The sequence below is a fragment of the Podarcis gaigeae genome, assembly GCF_964106915.1.
Source record: "Podarcis gaigeae genome assembly, chromosome: 8".
NCBI lineage: Eukaryota > Metazoa > Chordata > Lepidosauria > Squamata > Lacertidae > Podarcis > Podarcis gaigeae.
The window spans coordinates 54,519,363-54,546,269 of record NC_139684.1 but is presented as its reverse complement, the minus strand read 5'-3'; the positions used below and the strand labels follow the sequence as shown (position 1 = coordinate 54,546,269).

At 49.0% G+C, this 26,907-nt stretch overlaps 1 protein-coding gene across 3 annotated transcripts in view; it reads left to right on the top strand.

Moving 5' to 3' along the window:
* Positions 1–21,862, top strand: part of FA2H (fatty acid 2-hydroxylase) — a 67,647-nt gene extending 45,785 nt beyond the window's left edge. For 2 of the 3 annotated variants that reach the window (XM_083751481.1, XM_083751482.1), the window contains exons 3-7: positions 8,958–9,100; positions 10,497–10,603; positions 13,397–13,569; positions 16,461–16,713; positions 17,655–21,862. In XM_083751481.1, coding sequence (XP_083607607.1) covers positions 8,958–9,100; positions 10,497–10,603; positions 13,397–13,569; positions 16,461–16,713; positions 17,655–17,734 — 756 coding nt within the window. In that variant the 3' untranslated portion in view covers positions 17,735–21,862. The remainder of the gene's footprint in view (positions 1–8,957; positions 9,101–10,496; positions 10,604–13,396; positions 13,570–16,460; positions 16,714–17,654) is intronic. The other variant, XR_014567271.1, reaches the window with a different exon arrangement.
* Positions 21,863–26,907: the final 5,045 nt, after the last annotated feature.

The window sequence follows — 26,907 nt, the reverse complement described above, 5'->3', positions numbered from 1 at the left end:
AGGAGGTGGATAATTAGCAAGACGGAGTGATGCTTTTTGTAGCAACCTCTCAGCTCTTGTAAGCATCTAGTTCTTCCTCCAAAATGCCAGACTTCTCAAGATGCGACTGTCAAGATAACCAACCCAAGTTCATAGCATTACCCTCCTTCCTTTTAAAAATGTACAGGTTTTCTGCTTGATTCTTGTCTGCACCAGTTGTCATAGTATCTGTCCCTGCAGCATGGGTGGAACCTGGCTGAAACTGATCTTTATCTCCCCAGATTGAGAAAGGCACTTTGAGGGAAACACTGTTATGAAGCAGCTAGAAGAGGTGTTAGCAAGCTCAGTGTTAAGTGATGTGGCTGCTTTCTAGGCAGAAATGTTGCCACCCCGAATTCCATTGCAGCTTCAGAAGGCAGCCTTCTTCAAACTAGAATGACAGCTACGTTTAAAATGATTTATTCCAGGGTGGTGCTGTAGTTGGTATGTTGAGGTCCCAACACAGCCACAAAGCTCACTGGGTGTCAAGGTTTGAGTCAGGCATAGGTAGGGCAACAACAAATCACCCAAGGCCAGTGTAGTTAAATCTTTATTCAAGGAAACAAACCACAGTTCAGGCCTAGTGGTCTCGGCAACTCTTCCTAGGAGGTCTTGCTCCGATGAAGCAGTTGTGAGGACTGAAGGTCCCTGCTTTCCCATCCCTCTCTAAGTCTCCTCTTTTCCCAGGTTTTCCCCATGCAGACTCAAACTGTGCCCAGCTAATCTCTGTTCCGCTCTTTCATTTCTCTGTGTGTTCCTGGATAAGAGGGGGAAAGGGGAGCTGGTTGCAACAGGAAGGGGAGACTCCCTGGATTCTTCAGCAGCCTCTTGGCTGCCCTCCTCTCCAGCCTCTGCTCCAGCCTCAGAGTCTGAACTGCACTGCCACAGACCCTTTCTGCTCACAGAACCCTGTTGCCCCTCCAGCTTCTAACACCTCCTTCCCCAGCCTTCTCCCTCTGGCCACTCATCATTGTCCCACCACCAATCCCCTCACTCAGAGCCTTCTTCCCCTGGGGCTTCCCTAGGGGGGTGTCCCTGGCAGGTGCCTCCCACCACTCCTCAGCATCCAGTCATTCCATGACACTGAGTGACCTTGGGCCAATCACTCACTCTCAGCCTAACGTACCTCACGTTATTAAATGAGAGGGAATTAAACTAAATGAGGATGGGGAGAACCATGTACACCACTTTGAGCTGTGTATCTGGCTGTATTGCACGTATGGGCAGGGGTAGGGGGCAGTTGCCCCTTGATTTGCGGCAGATCAATTAAAAATACTTAACTAATTGAGGTTCTGTATAATAATAATAATAATAATAATAATAATAATAATAATAATAATTTATTATTTGTACCCCGCCCATCTGGCTGAGTTTCCCCAGCCACTCTGGGCGGCTTCCAACAGAGATGAAAAATACACTAAAATGTCACATATTAAAAACTTCCCTGAACAGGGCTGCCTTCAGATGTCTTCTGAATGTCAGGTAGTTGTTTATCGCTTTGACATCTGATGGGAGGGCATTCCACAGGGCGGGCGCCACTACCGAGAAGGCCCTCTGCCTGGTTCCCTGTAACTTGGCCTCTCGCAGTGAGGGAACCGCCAGAAGGCCCTCGGAGCTGGACCTCAGTGTCCAGGCAGAACGATGGGGGAGGAGACGCTCCTTCAGATATACTGGACCGAGGCCGTTTAGGGCTTTAAAGGTCAGCACCAACACTTTGAATTGTGCTCGGAAATGTACTGGGAGCCAATGTAGGTCTTTCAAGACCGGTGTTATATGGTCTCGGCGGCCGCTCCCAGTCACCAGTCTAGCTGCCGCATTCTGGATTAGTTGTAGTTTCCGGGTCACCTTCAAAGGTAGCCCCATGTAGAGCGCATTGCAGTAGTCCAAGCGGGAGATAACCAGAGCATGTACCACTCTGGCGAGACAGTCTGCAGGCAGATAGGGTCTCAGCCTACGTACCAGATGGAGCTGGTAAACAGCTGCCCTGGATACAGATTTGACCTGTGCCTCCATGGACAGCTGTGAGTCCAAAATGACTCCCAGGCTGCGCACCTGGTCCTTCAGGGGCACAGTCACCCCATTCAGGACCAGGGAATCCTCCACACCTGCCCGCCTCCTGTCCCCCAAAAACAGTACTTCTGTCTTGTCAGGATTCAACCTCAGTCTGTTAGCTGCCATCCATCCTCCAACCGCTTCCAGACACTCACTCAGGACCTTCACCGCCTTCACTGGTTCTGATTTAAAAGAGAGGTAGAGCTGGGTATCATCTGCATACTGATGAACACCCAGCCCAAACCTCCTGATGATCTCTCCCAGTGGCTGCATGTAAATGTTGAAAAGCATGGGGGAGAGGACAGAACCCTGAGGCACCCCACAAGTGAGAGCCCAGGGGTCTGAACACTCATCCCCCACCACCACTTTCTGAACACGGCCCAGGGGGAAGGAGCGGAACCACTGTATGACAGTGCCCCCAGCTCCCAGCCCCCCAAGACGGTCCAGAAGGATGTTATGGTCGATGGTATCAAACGCCGCTGAGAGATCCAGCAGAACTAGGAAACAGCTCTCACCTTTGTCCCTACCCCGCCGGAGATCATCAACCAGTGCGACCAAGGCAGTTTCAGTCCCATGATGAGGCCTGAATCCCGACTGGAAGGGATCCAAATGGTCCGCTTCTTCCAGGCGTGCCTGGAGTTGTTCAGCAACCACTCGCTCAATCACCTTGCCCAAGAATGGAAGGTTTGAGACTGGGCGATAATTGGCCATCGTGGCCGCATCTAAAAATGGTTTTTTAAGAAGCGGTTTAATAACCGCCTCTTTCAGCGGGTCTGGGAAGGCTCCCTCACGGAGGGAAGCATTCACCACCCCACGAAGCCCATCGCCCAGTCCTTCCCGGATAGCTTTTATAAGCCAGGATGGGCAAGGATCCAGGAGACAGGTGGTTGGCTTCACTCATCCAAGCAGCCTGTCCACATCCTCGGAGGTAACAGATTGGAATTGATCCCACACAACTTGACCAGACAGGACTCTAGCACTCTCCCGCCCCGGCCCTGCTCCCACGGTGGAGTCTACCTCTTCCTGAATCTGAGCAATTTTATCTGCAAAAAAATTTGCAAAATCATTGCAGGAGAACATGTGGCCCGTACTGTATCCTGGCTACACCCATGGTTACACATCTGCAGCATCTCTCCAAGGCCTGAGGCATGGCTTGGTCCCTGCTGCAAGAGCATTATCGCAGGACTGCAAGAACATTTCTCAGTAGGTCGTTTTAGGTCATGACTTAGGTCAAGTCTCCAACTCACCTCAGGCACTGGCAGTTCTTGGACCAGATTATCCTTTGCTCATTAAATGTGGCAATGTGGTTCTCTGTGAATCCAGAGCAACCTGCGTTTCTTATGCCCTCTTTATCGACCAAATGAAGTGTGCTAATCCTTGCTAGATTTCCATGTGAGATTTCGGGAGATGTTCATTCTTCTTGGGAAGTTCCTGCTGACTACACATTGGACGCTCTAATGTCAATAGCATAGCACTCAAAATTCTTGTTCTGTCATTGCATCATGGGTAGCATAGCATTGGGCATTTTGGGTGTGCAAGTTCATAGTCCTGGTTTTACTTGTTGCTTTTTCTTTAAACTGCATCAAGTGCCTAGTACTCGATGACTGGCCTGAAAATGTATAGGCCCAGTGGTGGCCAAACTTGGCCCTCCAGCTGTTCTGGGACTACAATTCCCATCATCCCTGGCCACTGGTCCTGTTAGCTAGGGATGATGGGAGTTGTAGTCCACAAAGAGCTGGAGGGCAGAGTTTGGCCACCACTGGTGTAGGCAATGCCTGCAGTCCAGTCTGTGCTGCTACAGCAGAGACAGCTGGTAGGTTGAGGTTGGTCAGGGCAATACGGAGAGTTGGGGGGGGGAGGAGTGTGAAATGTGGTTGGGGGACGCTAGTTGGGGGGGAGCTAAAAGTAGGGTGTGAGGGAGCAACTGGGGACTAAGTGGGAGTTGAGCAAGAGGGGATGGAAACTTCCCCTGAAGAAGGGGCCGTAGGTTAAAGTGGTGGGGAAGGGGGCTTTGGTGTCTGGGAAGGATACTGGAGGGTAGGTGTGGGGCTCTAGGTGGCCTTTCTCTCCCCCCCCCCCACTGGGTGATCTTAGTTCATTGAAATTTCTTGTTGTGTTTTTTGAAATACAGTCATACCTCAGGATAAATACGCTTCGGGTTGCCCTCCGCGGTGACCTGGAAGTAACGGAGCGCATTACTTCCAGGTTTCGCCGCTTGCGCATGCACAGACGGTCAAAATGATGTCACGTGTATGCACGGAAGCGGCAAAACATGACCCGCGCACGCGCAGACGTGCTGTTGCATCTTACGTTCCATTCAGGATGTGAACGGGGCTCCGGAACGGTTCCCGTTCGCATCTTGAGGTACCACTGTATGTAACTCAGTTGTCAGCTGTCTTGGAAGGTTTGGTATGGCAAGGAGGGTGTCAAAGCAACTTATGGAGTGTGGTAAGTGGGCATTAATGGGGTTGAGGTGGTGAGGGGGCAATCTTTGTGCATTGAAAGGAGAGTTTGAAAATGCAAGAGAAGCATTGCTGGGTTTCAAATATTCCTGCTCTCAAGCCTTTAGTACAGAGATTGGCAAAGAGAACTGAAGGTGAACAGATTGCGAGGCACCATGAGGGGAAAGATAGGAGGTATGATAAAGGATTGGGAGATGGTAAGCCAGCTATGTAGGGCAGCTGGAGTTGAAACATGAGGACCAGCTTGGCCCCATGACAGTGCCCAGCCCATGGGGAATTTTGTGGGTGCTCAGGCACCCAGGGCCCCAGTGAGCCGGCACCTATGAGTTGAAGCAAGGGGGATTGGCTTGGAAATGAGCAGGGAGAAGCTTGCATTACAGGAAGGAGTGCATTAGAAGGAATCCCGTGGTGCACTTCTCTTTTTATGTGCGGGATTAATCTATTTGTACTTATAAAAATGAGTTATGTAAGGGTAATAGTTTATTATGTGGCAATGTTATTAAATGCACTAATGATGCTGATTGCACTTTGATGTTTGATTAAGTTTGATGAATTCATTTGCTTAAATACACATTCCTCCATTAAAGTAGTAATAGATTGGCCTGGAAGCGGAGACTGGCCTTCGCCATCAAGGCAGACAAGGTGGCTCCAACAGGGCTGGTGGCAGACAGGGGTCAAACCAATTAGCATTATTAAGCCCAGCTGTACACATGATATCTAATATTTTCCTTAAACTTGTCAATTGCAGTGATTTTGTTATTTCTTTCATTGAACAAGGCACTGCCAACCATGTGTGCCATTGTAATGGATTGCTGTGAAGTAATTTCTGAACCAGGTAAATTAATTTTTAGCCCACCAAACCCCTCCCAACCTATCCTGTATTTTCCCCGACCAAAGGTGGCAACCCTATATGCAGAGATTCTGTAGGTGGTTCTCCACCCCACTCCTGCCAGCCTGGTAGAAAGTTGATCCTGTACAATGTACAGAATAGGCCTGTGATCTGCTTAGCCGGTGCAATAGAGCAGCTGAAGAATGGGGCTGTGTTTGTGCTGTGTGGAAGCAATCCACTCAGGACAGAAGTCCCCATCTACACAATAAATTTACAGCAGTATCGTGCCACTTTACAGCTGTGGAAAACAAACCTGCTGGGTGTGGAGAGTGCAGCTGAATGGGACCCCACTGTGGGAAGCCTGAGGAAGGAAAATCCCTTGCCCCAAATAGCAAGTCTAGACTGAGAGATGAGGATGATGTTCCATCTGCTCTGCTGTTGCCTTTGCTCTTCAGATCCAAGGTGCAAAGGGCAATCATTGGTGGATCAAGGCAGGGCTGAGGATGTGCTAGGAGGGGATTATCTATTCATTTAATACATTTATATCTCACCTTTCCTTCAAGGAGCTCAAGGTGGCAAACGTGGTTCTCCCTTTCTCCATTTTAACCCCACAACCACCCTGTGAAGTAGGTCAGGCTGAGAGTGGGAGTGACTGGCCCAAGGTCACCCAGTGAGCTTCATAGTCAAGCAGCGATTTGAACCCTGGTCTCCCAGAACCCAGCCTGACACTCTTAACCTGTATACCACCACTGGCTCTCTGGTTACGGGGAGGGAGAGGGTGCCATGGACTTGGTGCCTGTCAGGCTGCCTTGGGGCTGCAGGGCGTTTCTGCTGGTCCTCAGCTGTATTGAGGTTCTCCCCACAGAATTGTAGACTTGGAAGGGACTATGAGGGTCATCTAGTCCAACAGCCTGCAATTCAGGAATCTTTCACCTGACATGGAGCTCATGTCCTGTCCTGGCTTGGTATTCAGACTCATGGCTCAGATGTTGTGATAATAATCTGTATTCCAAAATTCACTATAGCTCCCAAATATAAGTAGGGCTACAGCTCACAAAGTCAGAAAGCACGGCAGAACTTGAGAGGATTTGGCTGGACAGAAGCAAAGACCCAAGTATGCTCTCTCTCTCTCTCTCTCTCTCACACACCCACACCCACACACACACCAGGCTCCTCATTTGAGGAGCAGGACAGTCACCTTCGTCAAGGTCTTGTCAAAGTTCTGAGGGTCAGAGCGAACGCTGTGCCAAGTACTGGCACAGTCCCTCCAGGCCTTGCCGACAGAGGTGGAGACCATGAGGCAGGATCATTGTCAGGTTTCTCCTTCTGTTCCACTCACAGAATCCCAGAAGTGTAAGTTGGAAGGCACCCCAAGGGTCATCTAGCCCAAACCCGCCTCAATGCAGCAATCCTGCCCACAGCTGTCCCTGGGTGGGCTTGAACCACCAACCTTCTGGTTAACAGCCAAATACGCAACCCATTGCACCACCTGAGGGGTTGGCCCCCATGCTGGCAGAGATTGGCTCTGGAGCAGTCTTGACCTGCTTGGGATGTTGTGCCTGGGGTATCAGATGGCACTGAGTTGGGCTGTCCCTCTGACAACCCTTCCCCCACTCAGCCATTCCCCCAGGTCTGAGCATTCCCCCAGGTCCGAGGCCCCCCACAGGTGCTTTGTCCTGCCTCCCGATCCCATAGGCCCCTCCCTGGGCCAGATGCCTCTCTTTCCACCAGGCCTCCTCCCCATCAAAAACTCCTGCCCAGACATTCCCACAGGGTTAAGTCCCAAGCATCTTTCTCATCAGAGGTATCCCTGTGATCTGGGACACCTTCCCATCTGCACCCGCCCCAGAACTCTGTGCATGCCTCAGCAAAATGAAGAAGTGAGTTAAATCCTGCTGCACTGATTGCAAGCCCCTGGCCCTCCTGGTGACAGGCGTTAGCAGCCAATGCAGAACAGAGCCCCACCCTCTTGGCGATCAGTTGATGAAACTTACAACATCAGTAGGTGAGCAGGTGGACATGGTTTGAAAAATGGCATCATGAGCCAAGATTGGCTCCAAGGCTGAAGGTTGCTCAGCCCTGTCATAGACTGAAAGGACAAAAAAGGGTACTGAATTCTCTCAAATCAGCTTATTTCCTTTTACATAAATACAGCATACTCTGCAACTGAGGCCGGTTGTGCTTTCCAGATGCTCATGTAGTGAAATTTTCTGCCTTAATTAAACCTGACTCACCTTGTTACTTGTGTTTAAAGAATGGAATTAATTTTAAAAAATTAAGAGGTTATGTCATTGAAATCAGTTTCATAATGAGCTTATGACAGACAGGTGCAAGGTATGATTGATTCTTGCAGGAATGCATCACCCCCTGCATTCTGAGCCTGAGATCCTGCAGCTGGGACGTTAGAACTTATCAAGCAACAGATTCATTAGTGACTGGGATCATAATTTCTTATATCACACTGCCAGTGTGAGAGTATGCAATACCATTATGCAATACCATTATTAATATTATGTTTTATTGATTTTTTAAATAAGTTTGATACTTTTGCATCTTAAGATTTTGTAAGGTGCTTTAAGAGGTTTTGTAAAAAGTGATGAACAAATAATCCTTAAGGGTGGAAGTATTTAATGTTTACTAGGGACGCAGGTGGCACTAAGGACGCAGGTGGCGCTGTGGGTTAAAGCCTCAGCGCCTAGGACTTGCCGATCGAAAGGTCGGCGGTTCGAATCCCTGCGGCGGGGTGCGCTCCCGCTGCTCGGTCCCAGCGCCTGCCAACCTAGCAGTTCGAAAGCACCTCCGGGTGCAAGTAGATAAATAGGGACCGCTTACCAGCGGGAAGGTAAACGGCGTTTCCGTGTGCGGCTCTGGCTCTCCAGAGCAGCGATGTCACGCTGGCCACGTGACCCGGAAGTGTCTCCGGACAGCGCTGGCCCCTGGCCTCTTGAGTGAGATGGGCGCACAACCCCAGAGTCTGTCAAGACTGGCCCGTACGGGCAGGGGTACCTTTACCTTTACCTTTTTATTTAATGTTGGTTCTTTCATTTTCTTTTTTCTTTTTTAACTTAAATTTTGTTCATTACATTTTGCAGCAATTTGTTGGGGTTTTTTTTGTTTAAGTCCTCATGAAAATTCCCTGGCATTTCAGTGTGAATTTCTCCTAATAAACCCTTTTTTGATGCATTTTCGATGTACAGTACACATTTTTGCAAGCGATTTCCCCTAATATAATACATTTTGCTAAACTCTTTTCAGTAATATGTGCATGTTTATGAGTACCCTCCAATGATATGTGCATCTTTAAAAAACAGTGAATGGAAAAAAAAATGTATTGCAAAATTTGGATAAGCGTGAATTTCAAGGAATAGCTGTGTTATGATTTCCTGCCCTTTTCTCATTTTGCTTATTCTGCTTAATTAATTTTGGAATTACAGAATGTGTCCACAGCCCTGACTGTTGCTTAACCCCCCCAAATGGCTAAAACCTGAGAGTGCTTCAGGAGAAATCTCATGGCTCTGACCAGCCAGCTGAGGAGGTGAAAAGGCTGCTTGATCTTGCTGAAACCTCTGACTCTTTGCACTCTTTCTGTTCTCTAGGAGCTCGTGGACTGGCGTAAACCTTTGCTGTGGCAAGTGGGGCACTTGGGGGAGAAGTATGATGAATGGGTGCATCAACCAGTGGATCGTCCCATTCGCTTATTCCACTCGGATTTCATTGAATCTCTCTCCAAAACAGCATGGTGAGGCTCTGGGGTGCATCAGATAGCTGGGAGTCCAAATCAGTCCTGGCAGGTGGAGAAGATTGGGTGACGTTGTGTGGGTCATGTTGCGTTTTGGCTGTCGCTGGGCAATCCTCAATAGGTGGGGCGCCAAATTCACTGGTTTGGAAGGGGGCAGAACTGCTACCAGTCAAGAGTTAGCCAACGTGGTCCCTCCAAACATTGCTGGACGATGACACCCATCATCCTTGGCTGTTCCTCACACTGGCTGGGTCCCCAGTAACATGTATAGGGGACCACATTGGCTCTGCTCTAATCCAATCTAAATAATCCACCCCAGCTAAGGAAGCACCATTCATTCATCACTACAATTGGTTATATGGAATTAGGAGTGGTACTAGAGAAGATATTATTCATCTAACTAGAAATGGTGTGCAGAGTTTTCGCCAGGTGGGAGGGGGACTGCAGCCATTTGTGGGTGAGTGAGTGATCTGGATTGAGACCATGTTATGGAGAAGATTTAGTCCTTTGCCCTCACCATAGTCCTGATATGGATCAGGAGGGCATCATCATTTAAACCATGGATAGGCAAACTAAGGCCTGGGGGCCGGATCTGGGCCAATCACCGGCCCACGGACGGCCCAGGAATCAGCATGTTTTAACATGAGTAGAATGTGTCCTTTTATTTAAAATGCATCCCTGGGATATTTGTGGGGCATAGGAATTCGTTCATCCCCCCCCCCCCAAATGTAGTCTGGCCTCCCACAAGGTCTAAAAGTGTTGGTGCTGACGTTTAAAGCCCTAAACAGCCTCGGCCCAGTATACCTGAAGGAGCATCTCCACCCCCATTGTTCAGCCCAGACACTGAGATCCAGCGCTGAGGGCCTTCTGGCGGTTCCCTCATTGCGAGAAGTGAGGTTACAGGGAACCAGACAGAGGGCCTTCTCGGTAGTGGCGCCTGCCCTGTGGAACGCCCTCCCTTCAGATGTGAAGGAAAGAAGCAGCTATCTTATCTTTAAAAGACACCTGAAGGCAGCCCTGTTTAGGGAAGTTTTTAATATTTAATGCTGTATTGTTTTTAACATTCAATTGGAAGCCGCCCAGAGTGGCTAGGGAAACTCAGCCAGATGGGCGGGATATAAATAAATTATTATTATTATTATTATTATTATTATTATTATTATTATTATTATTATTATTATTACCAACTGATGGCTACTGCTTTCTCTCTCTCTCTCTTTTTTGGGGTGGGACAATTGGTTGTGGGGCCTGCAGCTGGGAGAGAGACACCTGCCTCCTCCCTCTCACCAGCTTAGATTTTCCCAGAATTTGCAGGGCTTCCCAAAGGCTATTCTTCGCCCGCCAGGAGACAGCTGATGTTATGAACCTAAACCAGTTTTCCCCCTCTTCCTTCCAGGTACACAGTCTGTGCCGTCTGGCTTCCGCTGGTGCTTTATCTCAGCTGGCATAGCTACACGTCGCTTGCGAAGGGAGAAACCTGGCTGTTTTCTACCTTCACAACAGGTGCCTATGCTCAATCCATCAGCCTCTTTAAATAAGCTTCTCAGGACACTACAAAGCTCTGAGTGGGGATAGGCAGGTCTGCACCTGGGCAATGGGGCATTAGGAAAAGGGGCATCTTTCAACTGGTGGGGCCAGTTTGCGTTTGTGTCAGCTGAGGAGCAATCCTGCCTGAGAGCCCTGTGCCCTGAGCCCGACCGTCTGTTTTCCATGGAGAGAAAAGGCAGGATGAAGCCTTATTCTTGGCGGGCCAGCAAGACAGTGCATCTGGACAACTGTGTAATGGGGGGAAATGGAGGAGAGGCCTTCTGGTCGTTGGGAATGGAGAGAAGATAAGTGTATACCCCTTTCATGGGCTGCACACATGCTTCAGCCTTTGAAGCACTTTGTTTTGGGGTTTTTGGAAAGCCCTTTTGTGGGGATCACTGCAGGGGCCCATATTTGCACTCAGTGCAGGCACCATGAGCAGCTGCTAAATCTTTGTCATATGTATGCATGGAGGGGGTGCCCTCTGTGCCTGGTGCACATTAGTTTTTTTTCTGTTGGATCAATCCAGGATTGATCCAACACTTTCCCCTTTCAGTGCTCCCAGCACACACATCCTGAAAGTTTATTGCCGTACCAATAGCACAGGCTGCCAGTGGCATAGCGTGGGGGATGCAGGGGGGGGGCGGCTGCACCGGGTGCAACATCTGGGGGGGCGCTCACACTCACAGCTCTCTCGAGTGCTAAAATCCACGGGTTAGTGGGCGCAAATTACTTGCCTTGCCCCGGGTGCTGACAACCCACGCTACGCCACTGCAGGCTGCACAGGCTGAGCTAGTTAAAGTGTACTCAGGCTTTGCTCCAAGGAGGCAACTTTGACTACATTCCTCCTTGTGGCTGGGTGGTGAGCCACAAGGAGGTGAGCCGCAAGGAGCCACTCTGGGTTCTAACTAGTGCCTACTTAATGGTCCTGAGTCAGCCATGTCTATTAATTTCAGCTTGTCTGCTCCTGAGTATGAGTTACATTGGGTGCAACACTCTGTATGTGTCCCGAGGCTTCCTTTTCTTGCACCGTGCAGGGAACTTCGTGACCACATGTACCTTTTCTTTTCCCAAGGCGCTCTTGAATATGCTCAGGCGCTGCCGCACATGGCTAATTACTGACTATGTGATTTAATGCAAGACACCCAGAACATAGTATGCTCGGAGTCTCCCTGCTATGACAGCAGGCAAGCGGGGGAACATCACACAAATTGATTTATTCCACGAGGATTGCAACACAGTGGTACCTCTGGTTACGTACTTAATTTGTTCCGGAGGTCCGTTCTTAACCTGAAGCTGTTCTTAAGCTGAAGCACCACTTTAACTAATGGGGCCTCCTGCTGCTGCTGCCGCTGCCACATGATTTCTGTTCACATCCTGAAGCAAAATTCTTAACCTGAGGTACTATTCCTGGGTTAGCAGAGTCTGTAATCTGAAGCGTATGTAACCTGAAGCGTCTGTAACCCAAGGTACCACTGTACAGTGATTGTATCAGAAGCCGTACCTCATGCCACCACCTCAAAATATCGACGGTTTAAGGAGCGCAGCCTCCAGGCAGGTTTCAGCAACAATAATCAGGAGTCAGGAATGGAGAAAGCAGCTATTGTCTTGAGTAGCTCCCTCCGCCTCCACGCCACCCACAGTGGGCCCTGCACAGAGAAGGGCTTGTGCTGAGCCAGAAGCCTGAATCTCACTCAGTCAGACTCCGGCTTGCGGCACCTGCAGTCTGAGGCGCATGGCCTGCCCCCTTGTTCTCCACTGGCTGGCTGTCTTTTTCCCTCAGGGGTGCCATTCTGTGCCAGCCTAGGCTCCTCCTTGGGGAGCGAGGGAGCTTTCTGCTTTCTGCTCCTATCACACCCAGCCAATAATAATGCCAGCAGGCTGGCACAGTGTTAAAACAACATTCGGGACAGATAAAAGAAAGTACCTCTCCACGCGGCGCATAGGTAGATTATGGAACTCACTCCCACATGAGGACAGTGGTGGCCACAAAAGAAGACTAGACAAATTCACAGGGGAGGAGAGGGCTGCCAATGGCTACTAGTCATGGTGACTCTGCTCTGCCCCCACGGTCGGAGGCAGTGATGCTTCTGAATACCAATCACAGGAAGGGAGAGGGCTCTTCTGCTTGAATCCTGCTTGCTGGTTTCCCACTGGGGCATCTGCTTAGCCCCTGGGAGAACAGGATGCTGGACTAGATGGGCCATTGGTCTGATCCAGCAGGCTCTTCTTCAATTCTTACATTCTTATTCCCACCTGGATCCTCTGGGGTCTGGTGAGTGGGGTGTTCCCACCCTCAGATTTTTCTCAGAGGGAAAGGTTGGGTGAAAGGATGAGGTCTGTATCTCCCAAAGCTCTTGGAACATGCTGAGGATGTTACCAATTTGTATAACTGGGTTTCTTTTTTTTGGGGGGGGGGATCTTTGCCCTCTTTCTGATTTGACTTGGATCACCATGCAATGTGGCCAATGAGATTCAGCTACCTGATGACATTCGAAGCCAGCTCAGAATGAGGGGTTGCTCTCTATCTTCACTCTAGCAACTTTGGATGGGTAGGGGGAACAGTGCACCCACTAGAGAGGGTGGCATCCCCAGCGCACAGAAAAATCGAAATGGCAACCCCTGGGCTGGCCAGTGTTGGAAACTAGCTGCTTGGCTGAATGGGGCTGTGTTGGGTGCTGTGTTGATGTCCTTAGAGCAAGTCCTCCTCAAGGAATGAGGAGGTCCAGACTGTAGGGCTTGCTGACCTCTCGTCTTCCTGCTGTGTAGCGTATTCCATCCGTGTTCAGAAGACCTGGTTCCCGTTGCTCTTCATTGTGGGGATGTGCATGTGGTCCTTAGTCGAATATATCATCCATCGCTTCATCTTCCACATGAGTCCGCCGGCCAACAACTACTACCTGATCACACTGCATTTCCTGCTCCATGGTCAGCATCATAAGGTAAATGGGCCACCACACGATCTAGTAGCCTCTTGGGGAGAACTATTAGAGCAGAACTTGCCTCTAGTGCCCTGGTGCCAATTGGGAACTTCCAATAGGTGGAGCAGATCCCCAACGGAAGCGGGGCTAACCTTCTGCATCACATTCAGAGTCAAATGCAAGATCCGCTTTGGGCAAGAATATTCTGTTGCGACCCTGGCTTAAATTAAAGCCATGGCTGCAAAGAAGAAATCAGGAGCACACTCAGAGCAATCTCCTGGTCCTTCTTTTGAAGTCAATCCACTTCTAGAACTGGCCCACTGGCCAGATGCAGTTCCTAAGCGGGCCATAGCTTAGTGGCAGAGGATGTGCTTTACATGCAAAAGGTCCCATCCTCAATCCTCAGCATCACCAGGTAGGGCTGGGGGGAAAGCTCTGTCTGAACCCCTGGAGAGCTTCTGCCAGTCAGTGTAGAGACAAAACCAATGGTCCAACTCTGTATAAGGAAGTTTCTTAGTTGAGGTTAAGGTAGAACTGAGTGGTGTGTGCAAAAGCTCCCAGGTTCAATTCTTGGGATCTTCAGGTCAGGCAAAGAAAGATTACCACTGTACAGAAGTCAAAACAAAAAAAATTCCTTCCAGTAGCACCTTAAAGACCAACTAAGTTAGTTCTTGGTATGAGCTTTCGTGTGCATGCACACTTCTTCAGATACACTCAATCTGAAGAAGTGTGCATGCACACGAAAGCTCATACCAAGAACTAACTTAGTTGGTCTTTAAGGTGCTACTGGAAGGAATTTTTTTTGTTTTGACTATGGCAGACCAACACAGCTACCTATCTGTAACTGGCACTGTACAGAAGGTTGGGATTTTAGCCCACCCCGGGATGGCTGTGGACAGGATTCCTGCAATGCAGGAGGTTGGACTAGATGGCCCTTGGTGTCCTTGGTGTCCCTTCCAACGCTACAATTCTGTGGTCCTGTGATCCTTTTTAATGTATTTATGTCACCCGTTCCTCCCCTGCTGGGATTCCAGGAGGCTTACAACATTTATAAACAAGGTCATAAAATAAAAAGCAATGAAAACAAACTTAAGCAAAAAATAATAATTGAAGTACATTTAGAACAAACAGTTAAAATCCAGTTTGCCCTGACAACTGCATCACCTGCACCATAGTTTCCAAAGGTGTGTCTGAACAGGAAGGTTGCCTGCTGGGAGGGTAACCAAGAGGGAGCCGCTCCAACTTCTCTTGGAAGGGAATTCTGTAACAGGGGAGCAGCAACAGAAAAGTCTCTCTCTCCCTCTTTACACCACCAATTGTGCCTCCAGTGTGGATGCGACTGAGAGAAGGGGCTCACATGGGGGTCTTAGCACCCAGGCAGGATCATAGCAGCAGATACGATATTACAGGTGGCCTGGGCCCAAGCCAGAATGATCCCCATTTGAAACCTTGGAGAGCCGCTCCCAGCCTGTATAGAAAATACTGGGCTTTTGGGGCCAACAGCCTGACTCTGCATAAGTCAGCTTTCTTATGTTTCTCTCTGGCAGGCAGCAGAAGAAAAATGGTGGGAGCAGCATTCGAGGAATGCGCACAGGCTAGCACTTGAGCATGCATCGTGTGGGTTGGCGCACTTTAAGCCCCCAGGAATTAAGTATGTTTTCCTGCGTTAAAGCAGGGAGTGTTTTCGGTCACACCTCCCCCCTTCCACCCACAAATACCCAGAGTGGCTGCATTTGGATGTCATGATAAAGTTTATCATGGGACATCTGCAGCCCCTGTTCTCTCCTTGACTGGCGTACCTGTGCAGAGGTGTCCAGAAGCTTCTGTTCTGATTGAGCACTGCTTGCCATTTTGCCTGAACCCGACAAACTTAAGGTTTGTCTGAAACTGTGATTCGTTTGAAACAAGCTAACTCCAACACATTAGCTATGAAGCTGGCTTCTTTGAACAAACCATAGTTAGGATTCACCACAGTTTAGGGTTCAGGTGTAATGCTAAACTGCCATGGACTGGCTGGATGCAGAGGAGTGCTGGGAGGAGGCACCAGCGGGGGAATCCCCAAAGGAACTCCTAAGGGTAGAAGGTTCAGAGCCAGGGAACTGGTGGTGGGATGACAATGAGTGGTCAGAGGGAGAAGAGGAAGCAGACTGAGAAGGGAGGTGTCGGAAGCTGAAGAGGCAACAGGGTTTTGTGAGCGGGATGAGGCTGGGGTAGAAAGCAGTCCAGAATCCAAAGCAGGAGAGGAGGGCGGCCAGCAGATAGAGATGAGGCAAGCTGCTGAAGAATCCAGGGAGTCTCCCATCCTGTTGAGACCATCTCCCCTCCCCCTGAACAGACAGAAAAATGTAGAGGACAGAGCAAGGAGAAGCAAGACAACAGAGCCTTAGGCTTCTGGGGAAGGAAGCAGGGGAGAAGTCTTAGAGAGCGGTGGGAAGGCAGGGACCTTCAGTCCTTGCAACTTCTTCACTGGGGCAAGTCCTACTGGGAAGACTTTCTGTGAATGCTAGGCCTGCACTGTTTTGGGTTTTTTGAATAAAGAGTAAATTTCATGGACATTGGTGTCTTTTATTGCTGACCTACTCCTGACTCCAGCTTCTGACATAAACTTCAGGTAATCAAAGACATAAGGAAAAGCTTCAGAAGGTGTGGCTTGTTTCCATTAAACCTAGGAATGAGGGACATGAGGCCCTCCAGATGTTGCTGGACTGCAGATCCCATCAGCCGCAAACTGACATGGCCAGTGGTTGTGATAAACTGCGGTTTACAGTGTCAGCCAAGTCCAGCCATTGGAACTCATTTCTGCTCTTCTGCATCATGAGTATTTTGACTTCAAACCACGGGATGTCCCTCAGCATCAACGGTGTCAGTTAAACTACTAGTAACTAATTCTGCTCCTTGCGATTCTCTTTCAGTCTCCATTTGATGGATCTCGCCTGGTCTTTCCACCTGCACCATCATCCCTGGTCATTGCCTTTTTCTACGTTCTTGCCAGAGTTGTATTTCCTGAAGCATTTGGGACCTCCCTCTTCGTCGGGGGGCTCTTCGGCTACGTTGTCTATGACATGATGCACTATTACTTGCATTATGGGTCACCAAAGAAAGGCAGCTACTTGTATGAGATGAAAGCGTACCATGTGAAGCACCATTTTGAACACCAGAACGCAGGTAATGGAGGGGGGATTTTGCCTCCTGAACAGCTGCTACCACAGGAATAGGAGCCTATGCCCCCTCCCCCAGTGTTGTTGGACTACAGCTCCCATCATCCCTAACCACTGGCCTTGCCTGCTACTAGCCACAATAGTTCTACCTCCACTGTTGGAGACAGTAAATACTTCCGAATACCAGCTGCTGGAAACTGCAAGAGGGGAGAGGGCTCTTGGGCTCAGGTACCACTTGCTGGTTTCCCTTTGGGGAATCTGGTTGGCCACTGTGAAAACAAGATGGTGGACTAGATGGGGCACTGGCCTGATCTGGCAGATCACTTCTTGCGAATCCAACAATATCTGGGGGGCCACAAGTTCCCCATCCTGGTCTGAATAGTTTTGGGGTAGTGTTAAGAAAAAGCAGGTACTGTTTTTTTAAAACACGAATCCATAAAATAAAAACAAAATGGAGGGGACTTTTGCTCCCTTCCTGCTGATCTCTCAGGGTTGCTAAATGCCAAAACTAGCTGATGGAGCCTCCAGGTGGCCACTATTTTGTGGGAAGGATTCAAGTGCATTCTGGAACTTTAGGTTTCCACGATTAAAGTGCTCTGTCACCTGAGCACAACAAATCCACTTTAGAAAAGAAGCAGACATGGTGTGGTTTGGAATGTGTTGGGGTGAACATTGAAAAAATCTAGGATGTACAGATGATCGATAGGAAGGCTTATAAGCACCACAAAATTAAATCTGGACAAATGCTCGTTTTGTCTAACTGCCCTACAATGAAACTTGAATGAATGGTTAATAAAGACCAGCATTAGTCTAACCACTGCATAAGCTTTGTGCAAGCAAATCAGGAAGACTGCTGCATAAACAGGGCAAGTGGAAACCGGAAGAGCCCTGACGGAAGCCTCCAATGCCTTGACTTAACTCTATACCTCTCTGTCTTCCCTGTTTCAGGCTTTGGCATCACCAGCAAATTATGGGACCATCCGTTTCAGACGCTGATCCCAGAGGAAACCCCTAAGAAGGAAGACTAGCACCCGTTACTCTCCTGCATGGTCTTTGGCTCCTGTTTTGCTTTCCTCTTGCAAGCCTCGGATGCCGCCCCCTGGGACTCTGCAGAGCTTGGAAGCTTGGGACCTGAGGAGAGAGGGGACTGTCCTTCTGCTGTGCTGCTTCTTTGTAACATGGTTCTGCTGTGCAGGTGACCTTCTGGGAGGAGCCCTGCAAAGACTAATGGAGAGGGAAGACCAAGGTGGTGTTGCTGGGTGTCCAGCTCAGCACCTTGAGATCAAAGTAGAACTCTGGTTTTAGACACGTGTAAGAATTTCATTGTTGAGCACATGCCACAGCTGACTTGGAGGACTGGTATCCTGTGATGTGTTGAGCGGTAGGCAAACTGCTCTGGCTCTTAGTATTCCTGATATCTAGCATGGTGTTTGGGTGGTGGGTGCAGGATTGCATAATGGTGCAACCCTGTTGGCATCCTTTCTGTGTAGACAATGGGCAGTGGTCTAAGTCCAGCTTGTTGCATGCCACCTACTTGGCTGACCTCTCCAGGGGAATCACTAGGGGGAAAGACTTCTGATTTCCCACAAGCTGGCACCAGGTGTGTGGAATGGCCGCCCCTTTTACGCTCAGTGTGATTCTGATCTCTTTAGAGCAGAGCCCTGTGGGTTCTGGATTTGCTATGCAAGTGGCTGGATACAAGCCACCCAAGCTAGAAGTTATTTAAGAGGTCATCAAGTGTATCTCCCTGTCCAAAGATGGAGGATCTGGCACCAAAGAGTCCCTGACTGGTCCCTATTCCATTACTAATGCAACTTCTCATCCCAGAATTTGGGGGTGAAGTGAGATTGTAGTACATAGCCTGATTTGGAACTGCTTGAGTTTGGGGACTGACTTGGATGCAGACTGAAGTTGATAGGCAGAGGTGGGATTTTAAAGCAAAACCAGGCAAGCAAGAAAACAGAAAGAAGGGCGAGCCCCTTTCAGAAAAAATGACAGATAAATTGCCACAGATTGCATATTGCAGAAATTCATTTATGCAAAAAACAGTCCTGCTTGAGTCAAATGCAAAAAGCCAACATCTGTCCAAAAAGACGCTGCCTAGGAATCCTCTGAAAATCATACTGGGTCAACTGACTTCGGCTTTGCTTTGTAATACACTACAGCATTCACAATCTGATTAATCTGCAAAACCACACTGGGCTGTCAATGAGCTGTATTCTGAACCCACTGATGTGCCTTACTTCTCCTCCTTTAATGGGATGGCAGCCTTCACTTGATGTGCCATGTACCTTAACCGTGACATTTGAGAAACTGTCAGTGATCCATAACTGTTATACACGAAGTGCAATAAAATCAAATACTTAGTCCAGTGTAGGGATAATTGCAGGCAATAATTACAGAAATGAAGAGCAACATTGTTTTTTGTATAACTCTACAGTATGTCATTTTTGCAACATTAACTGGCCTGCTGTTTATTGTAAAAGGGGAGGTGGTTTTCCCCAGAGGCAGTGATGAAGAATTTGTTCATCCTTTGTTCATTGGCCACCCTTTGGGAAGAAGACTTACCATAGTTGGACTCTCTCCGCATCAGGCACACAATTTGCAGTCCCAGATCCACTTGTCCTTGCCAGCAGCATCCTCATCCCACCTTCTCAGACCTATAAGGGCACTTTAGGAAGATGCTGGTTTGTGGTTGGGTTTGAACCACAATTGAAGCAGATTTGGCACTTTTGCACAACAAACCTCCAAATTTTGTGCAACAAACCTCCCCAAAAATGGGTGGTTTTTTGTGGGGGTTTTTTGCAATAAGGAAAGTAACAGAATACAATGCTGAATGTGGGTAAACATTCCTTGATGAAAAGTTGTACAACCTCCCTGCAAACAAATCAGGATGAATGCATAATAAGCAGGTGGTCTGGAAGGTGGCCTAAGATGTGATGCCCTCCAGGAATGTTCCCCGAAGGTCCAACTTGCCATGCAGCAGGCTAGCCCTGGTCTAATCCTGTTCGTTATGTTTTTCTATGCAAGGGGATGCTGCTGTAAGCATCTTGGACTATGCTTTGGTGTTGTGGCCTCCTGTTCCCTTGTCGTTTTTGCCAGTGACTCCAGGAGCCAGAAGGTTGTGACCTCCAGTCACAGGATTGGGGTGGGATGGTTATGTCAAGAGAGCAGAGTTGGCAGGGTTCTTCTGGGAGACACCCTCCAGGACTAGGATGCTCTCCTGCACCTGATTCCAAGACCCTTCTTCTGCTGGAAGGTGAGCGGGCAGAGTGCTGTCCCTCTACAAATAGTCTAACTGCACAGTAATTCAGGGAGGTCACTGTTGGTATCTTCTGGCTCCTCTGGAAGAGGCATTGTCTCCTGGTCTCTCCCCCTTTGGCCTTTGAGGGCTTATCCACACTTACTGTTTCTGCATGCCTTGCAGGCATAGTCTGCACTTTAAAGCTCTGTGTGCGATTGCTCTTTTTGTTGGTTTGTTGCTCTGGAGCTTTCTCCATGAAAACCTGCTCTTTAGCACTGAATCGGAGCAAACAACAGTCTGCGGGGAAAACAAATTCTTGTTTGTTGCACTTCAGCTTTGAAGAGCAGTTTTTGCTGGGGAAGCTCTGGGAGGGGGGAGAGAGAAAGGAGTGCTCAGACATGGAGCTTTAAAGTGCGGACCTCTGCCTGAAAAAAGTGGGGCAAAAGGTGAGCATGGATGAACCTTGAGTCATCATTTTGCTCTCCCTCTCTCCCCTGCCAGAGCACAACAAAATTGTGTCAAATGTGGTCCTTCGTGCTGATAAAGAGGGAGGGCGATGGCAGCCACTTGCTAGATGATGTGCCAAATTGTGGTCCCTTCTTCTCTTCCTCTTTTTACCTCTGGTGCTGCTTTCATGTGTTCAATGGCCTTGTGAGGTTCTGTAGTGTCTACACACAACATGAGGCAGGAGAGGCTCCTTCCCCTTGTTCCACTGGGAAGATTATGGGGCTATAATCAGAGGGAGAACATTGCACAGATAGGGGGCTGCTGCAGGACAAAGTTTTGCTCTCTCCCTGACTGCCACTGTCCGGAGCGTCCTTGGAAAGGAGGACACAGAGAAGGACTTTAGACTTATGATGTCAGGTTCTGGACAAGTTCATATGGGGGAAGGTGGTCCTTTAGATATCCCGAGCCATATTAGGCCTCTAGATCCCCAACTCTCCGGTGAGATTCCACCATCCCCATAAGAGGGCGAACTCCAAACCCAGCAGCATCTGTTAGGCCATGATGGTTTTTCCAAGGCAACGCGCAACTGTCCTTACAAGGACTCTGCAGATTACACCCCTTCCTCCTTCCAGGCAATGTTCACATTCCAAGTGCTTACTGTGCACTTTTTGGGTTTCAAGGGCGAGGTGTTCTTAATCTGTGTTTATCCAAAGCACATTACGCATCCAGATCTAAGATACTTCTGTTCAATGTGTTGTTTGTCAAACCGGCTTCATACCAGTTGGAGTCCACAAACCGTTGTTAATTTGTCTCTAGCCAAGGTGCAAACACTTTTGTATAGGGTAAAGACATCAAAGGAATCAAAGCTGTGCTGATGTGAACATCTGGAGGGTGGTAAAGCTGCTTAATGCACTGGGTATGGGAAAGAACCTCACTAGATTACAAGCCGGTAATATGAACACACCCTGGGTCTGTGGTGATCTCTCTCTCTCTCTCTCTTTCTCTCTCTCTTACTGGGTCCCAGTCTTGAGTAATTAGATTGTGGAAGACTTCAGGTTCTGGGGTTACCACCTGCTTCCCCTCTCCAGCCCACAATCACAAATACAAGTGAGCTTCTCCACCACAGTTTCATCTCCTCCCAAACCTGTGTTTGGTCAGGTCAATTTTAACGGTGTGTCAGCTTTTCTATGCTACCCTGCCCTTTTGCCTGAAAGAATTTATGCAAACCTCGACTAACCTGGAGTTTTGGCCTTCCAGTAAAGGCAATTGCAAAGAGATGCCCACTGGGTTGTGGATTTTGTCACTGTTTTTGGTTATACCCAACCTTCTGATTTCTCTTTGCCCTCCCTCCATGTTTGCCGCAGGAATAAATAAATAAGGATGAAGTTATCTAAAATTGTAGACGTAAGATAACTGTACATAGATATGATGTATATGTTGAAAAAATTAAACCATTTGAAGTGTTGACGTGTGTGGCGGCAGCATGATTGAGACATTTGCTTCTGGAAGAGGGGAGGTGGGGGAAGGCGCAGCAGAGCAATTGTGGCTGCCGTGTTGCGGGTCTGTTGTAGCTTTTGGAAGCAGAATCACCTAGAAGAGAGCCTTGCAGCGGCTTGCCATGAGGCTGTCGCAGTGGCCAGCTGCTGCAGTCGCCCCAAGCAAAGGGGATAGGAGGAGTGCAAAAGGGGACTGTTGGCCACCTCTCATCTCCCTTTTCTCAGAGACCCCAGTGCAGAGGTGGTAGCCAGTGGCGTAGCGTGGGGGGTGCAGGGGGGGCGGCCGCACCGGGCGCAACATCTGGGGGTTAGGGTTAGGGGGCGCAAATCCATGGATTAGGGGGTGCAAATCCATGGGTTAGGGGGCACAAATTACTTGCCTTGCCCCGGGTGCTGACAACCCACGCTACGCCACTGGTGGTAGCTGTGACTTCTGACATTGCACCCCTGCTCGGGGTTGCAGGCTGGGTTCAGGTGGTTATGAGCAAGCCATAGCCCAGAGGTCAGCAAACCTTTTCAGCAGGGGGCCGGTCCACTGTCCCTCAGACCTTGTGGGGGGCTGGACTATATTTTTTTGGGGGGGAGAATGAAAGAATTCCTATGCCCCACAAATAACCCAGAGATGCATTTTAAATAAAAAGACACATTCTACTCATGTAAAAACATGCTGATTCCCAGACCGTCAGCGGGCTGGATTTAGGAGACAATTGGGCCGGATGCGGCCCCGGGGCCTTAGTTTGCCTACCCATGCCATAGCCCATGATAGAACACCTGCTCTGCATGCAGAAGATCCCAGGTTCAACCCCCAACTCCTCTTCCATGTCGGGTGGGGAACATCCCTGGCCTGAAACCCTTTTCATACATTCTCAATTTGCCTCCCTCTGGCACTGGCCTATCACTGGGCAACCTGCTGCCAGAAGCATGTTTGGCTTTTCTCTCTTCATCCTGAAATGCCTCTTGCTTGCCTAGAAGGAGAGAGAGAGAGAGAGTGTGTGTAAACCTCTTGTTCCTGCATGCCTGGAATGTAATCACCTGGACAAAGGTAAGAGTTGCATCCATTGCTTTGTCCATCTTGCCTATGGCCCCCAGAATGCTGGCCAAGAGTGAATGCTGCCTTCAGGCTCAAGAATGTTTCTGACTCCGAGTTCAGACGATACTGAACTAGCTGTCCTATAGAGCAGCTTCCCATGTTCCTATTGAGTGTGCATCACTTAGAGGCCTTTTGCTCCAACAAGTCGTGTACAGAAGTGGTGACAGGTGTGCAGAGGCAAATGCACCCCCCTCCCGCCAACAAGTGGTAGTTGGTTCTGGGAAAATGCGCTTTTAATAACAGGTAGGCCAGTGATACAATCCTAGAACTGTAGCATTGGAAGACAGCCAAGGGGTCATCCGGTCCAACCCCCTACATGATTGAAGCAGCCTTCGCCAACCTGATGCCCTCCATATGTTTTGGGCAGCAGCTACCATCAGCCACAGCCTACACTTCTATTTTGTAGCCCAAAAAGTTTGGAGGACCCTAGCTTGGGTTAAAGCAGCCTTTCCCAACCTGTGGGTCCCCAGATGTTGTTGAACTACAACTCCCATCACCCCTAGCTAGCAAGGCCAGAGCTCAGGGATGATGGGAGTTGTAGTCCAACAACATCTGGGGACCCACAGTTTGAGAACTGCTGGGGTAAAGCATCAAGAAAATGGTGTCCTGGGATTTCCCTGCCCTCAGAGGCAGCCCACCTCTTTGCTTGCTCTGGATAGAGCCTCAGGTGCCTCCAAGTGCTCCACACACCCTTCCCAGCTGAAATGGGCCAAACATCTGTATTACCTGTAGAACAAGTTTGCTTTAGCCATGACAGAAAGACCAGACTTCCACACCCCTGAGTCTTTACGGAAGGCAAAGCAGCCCTTACTGGTTGAAGCACCAGCCATTGTTTGAGAAGTGGCTCCCCTGCTCAGTTTCCCATCCCATCAGAGTTCCTGTTTGTTTCCTCATTTAACCCAGTTCTCCCCACCCCCACCCCGCCGCCGCTGCCGCTTTGGACGTAGTGGAAGAAGTTTCTTCAGACAAAAAACCAGTTCCTTCTCTTTTTTTAAAAAAAAGCACCTAGTTGTATGATTTGAGGGGAGAGGAGTCCTTCCCCCCCGACCCCCAAGCAACCAGAGAATGAACTGGTAGGCTTTTGAAACGTTGGTGTAGAGTGATGGACTAGGACCTGCAAGATCAGGCTTCAAATCCCTCCTCAGCTCACTGGGACAGTCGCTGTCCCTTTGCCTAGCCTACCTCACAGGGTTGTTTGGAGGATTCAAAGGGGGAGAGGAAAACCAATGGGTGCTGCCTCCTTGAGTTCCTTGGAGGAAAGAAGGTGGGTTAGAAATTGAATCTATAGAGAAACAGCACACACACAAAAACTCCACTTGCTTTCTGCAATGGTAGCTAGTTTAAAAACCTTGAGTAAGACCATCCAACACAGTGGAGTTGCATAGGACTGGGAATTCTAATCTGTGGTAGCCATGGTGAAAATTGAAGTGGGATGGGTTTTATTCCAGGTCCATGAATCCAGAGCACTTTGGTCTTTGGTACTGTCCGTGGCTGGCATGCAGGATGTGATTCCTGATAAATCGGCTTGCCCCAAGAGAATGGAGCCTTCAAGGAGGTGGGCAGCCCATCCCTCTTCTGCCCCATATTAAATATCTCCTCCTGGACATCTTTGGTCTGTGTTACTTTAAGCAACTTTCTGGAAACAAGCCTGGCCTTATATATGCAGAGGGCAGGTTGTTCCCCAACACCAGTGGCTGTCTTTTGACACAGTCCATAACAATTTATACACGTACATGCATAAAATTTTCTATACATGCAAAACCAGTTTGTTGGCTCTTTAATTTTGCTCAAGCAGCTTATTTTACACAGAACTTGCTGAGATTCGGCATCTCGGCCTACGCCGAGGCGCAAGATTGAGCAGTGACTGGGCAAAGTTGTAAAATGAGGCATAGGAGGAAAAATGGTCCTCAAATTAAAACAAGAACCCAAAAATTAATAGCAGGGAAGAAGTGGGGGAACTTTTGCTGCCTGAGGGCCACATTTCATTATGTGCAACCTTCTGGGGGCCACAGGCCAGTGGTAGGAGGGGCCAGAAGCAAAAGTGGGTGGGGCAAATGGTACCTTTGTGCAGTAGGATGCTTTCTACACACAAACACACACACACACACACACACACACACACACACACACTGCAATGTGTGGGAAGAGGAAGATGTAGGATATTACCATGGGGTGATTTCTGCTCAAGGGGGGGGGTACTACAAGAGAAGAGGAGAGGAGGCATGGACATGGGGGTGAGATAGGGGTGCAAAGTGGGGCTGTGGAATAGAATGAGGTTGGGAAATTGAGGAGGTAGACTAGAATAATCTATGGGCAAAAAACACTTAAGATAGATGTCTGTCATTACCAAAACTCTTAAGATGGAGTGGAAGAGTGAATGAAAAGAAGAGGAAATACAGAGCCATGCATAGAATGATTTAGTGCTGTCTATGCCAACGTGATACCCTTCTGCTGGGATGCCTGGGACTGATGGGAACTGTAGAGCAAAGGATCCACAGGAAAACAGATTGCTGATTTAGTGTTTTCAAGTGTTTGTGTAGAGCAGGCGTCAGTTCTTCCTGGAAGTGCCACATGGTAAGAAGGGAGTTTTTCTTTTTCGTCTCAAGGCCGTGCCTAATCAATAGCTCTGAAATACTCTCTTCTATTTCTTTTGCACAACTTCACCTTTGACCCTGGGACTCTACATGGGATCTAGAGCTGAGCTCCAGCTCAAATTAAGCCTGGGGTGACCCAACCTGTGTGTGTCCCCGAAGCATGTCCAAAGCCTGTCATTTGGAGGATGCAATTTGCCCAGCCCCCCACCTCTCACACAAGGAGGAGTGCTGGGGAAGGACTAACCAATCCTAAGCAGGCAGCTGCACTAGGGGCAGATACTCCAAAGTGAATTCCCCTGTGTCAAAGTTCACCCTAACTGGTTCTGGACAAGGCATTTGTTTGTGGAGTAGTGTAAACCTTTGTTTTCTGCCTTTCCACTGACTCCTGTTGAGTGAACTTTATTTATACCTGCGTTTTTAGTGGTGTCTGCAAGTGTGTTTCACCAGCTAGGAGAGGTTAGAATGTGATGGTATCTCTAGGTGTCTAGGTTGTGTTGTAAAGCCATGTACATAGAATACCACCACCATCTTGTGGTGACTCATTGTAAGTACTGTTATTAGGTCAATTGGTTGTGGCAAAGGGGGTTGAAATTACAGTACAACACCCTGACTACAGAATCAAGAACTGAAACCATTCCATGGGGGGCTCCTGCTAAAACACAGAGGCCAAAGGCAGCTTCCCTAATAACATTTGTCAAATTGCGAGAGTTTGACAAAGAACTGTTAGGAGCACAGACAGCTAACCCTATATGAAGTGTCACACCCCCTATTAAGATTACCACTACTGTTGGTGGATTGTAGCATCTGACAGGTCCCCACACCACGGGGCCAGGCACCCCCATGAAACACAGAGCCACCCTTCATAATTCACACATCTCTGAATTTTGCAATGCAGCTGTTCCACTGAGTAAGGCGTACGGAAGCGCACCTCCTAAGATAAAGTGTACATAAAATGTCGGAATTCTGAGCATCTCCGACTTAAAGGCCCTCCTGTGCCCATATATAGTCTTGTGGGTTTCCATAAGATGTAGCTCAGAGGGGTTGCCTGCTTCAGAGCCTGCAGGTAAAGGTGAATAGACTGGTAAGAAGGCATAATGGGGCCTTCTGTGCTGGTCCAGGGGGGAGGTTACCGTGGGGCGAGGTCCAGGACCTGAGTTGAGGGACAGCAGACAGTCCTCCACGGGCGAAGCAGGGTCCACAGCGAGAAGCCGGGCAAGGACAGGAACTCTGGGGGAACAGGACTGGATGCTGGCCAAAACAGCTCTTTGACGACGTTGCTCCTGCAACTTGGGACCGGGCTGACTGGCCTTTATCTTCTCTGAGGCCAGGG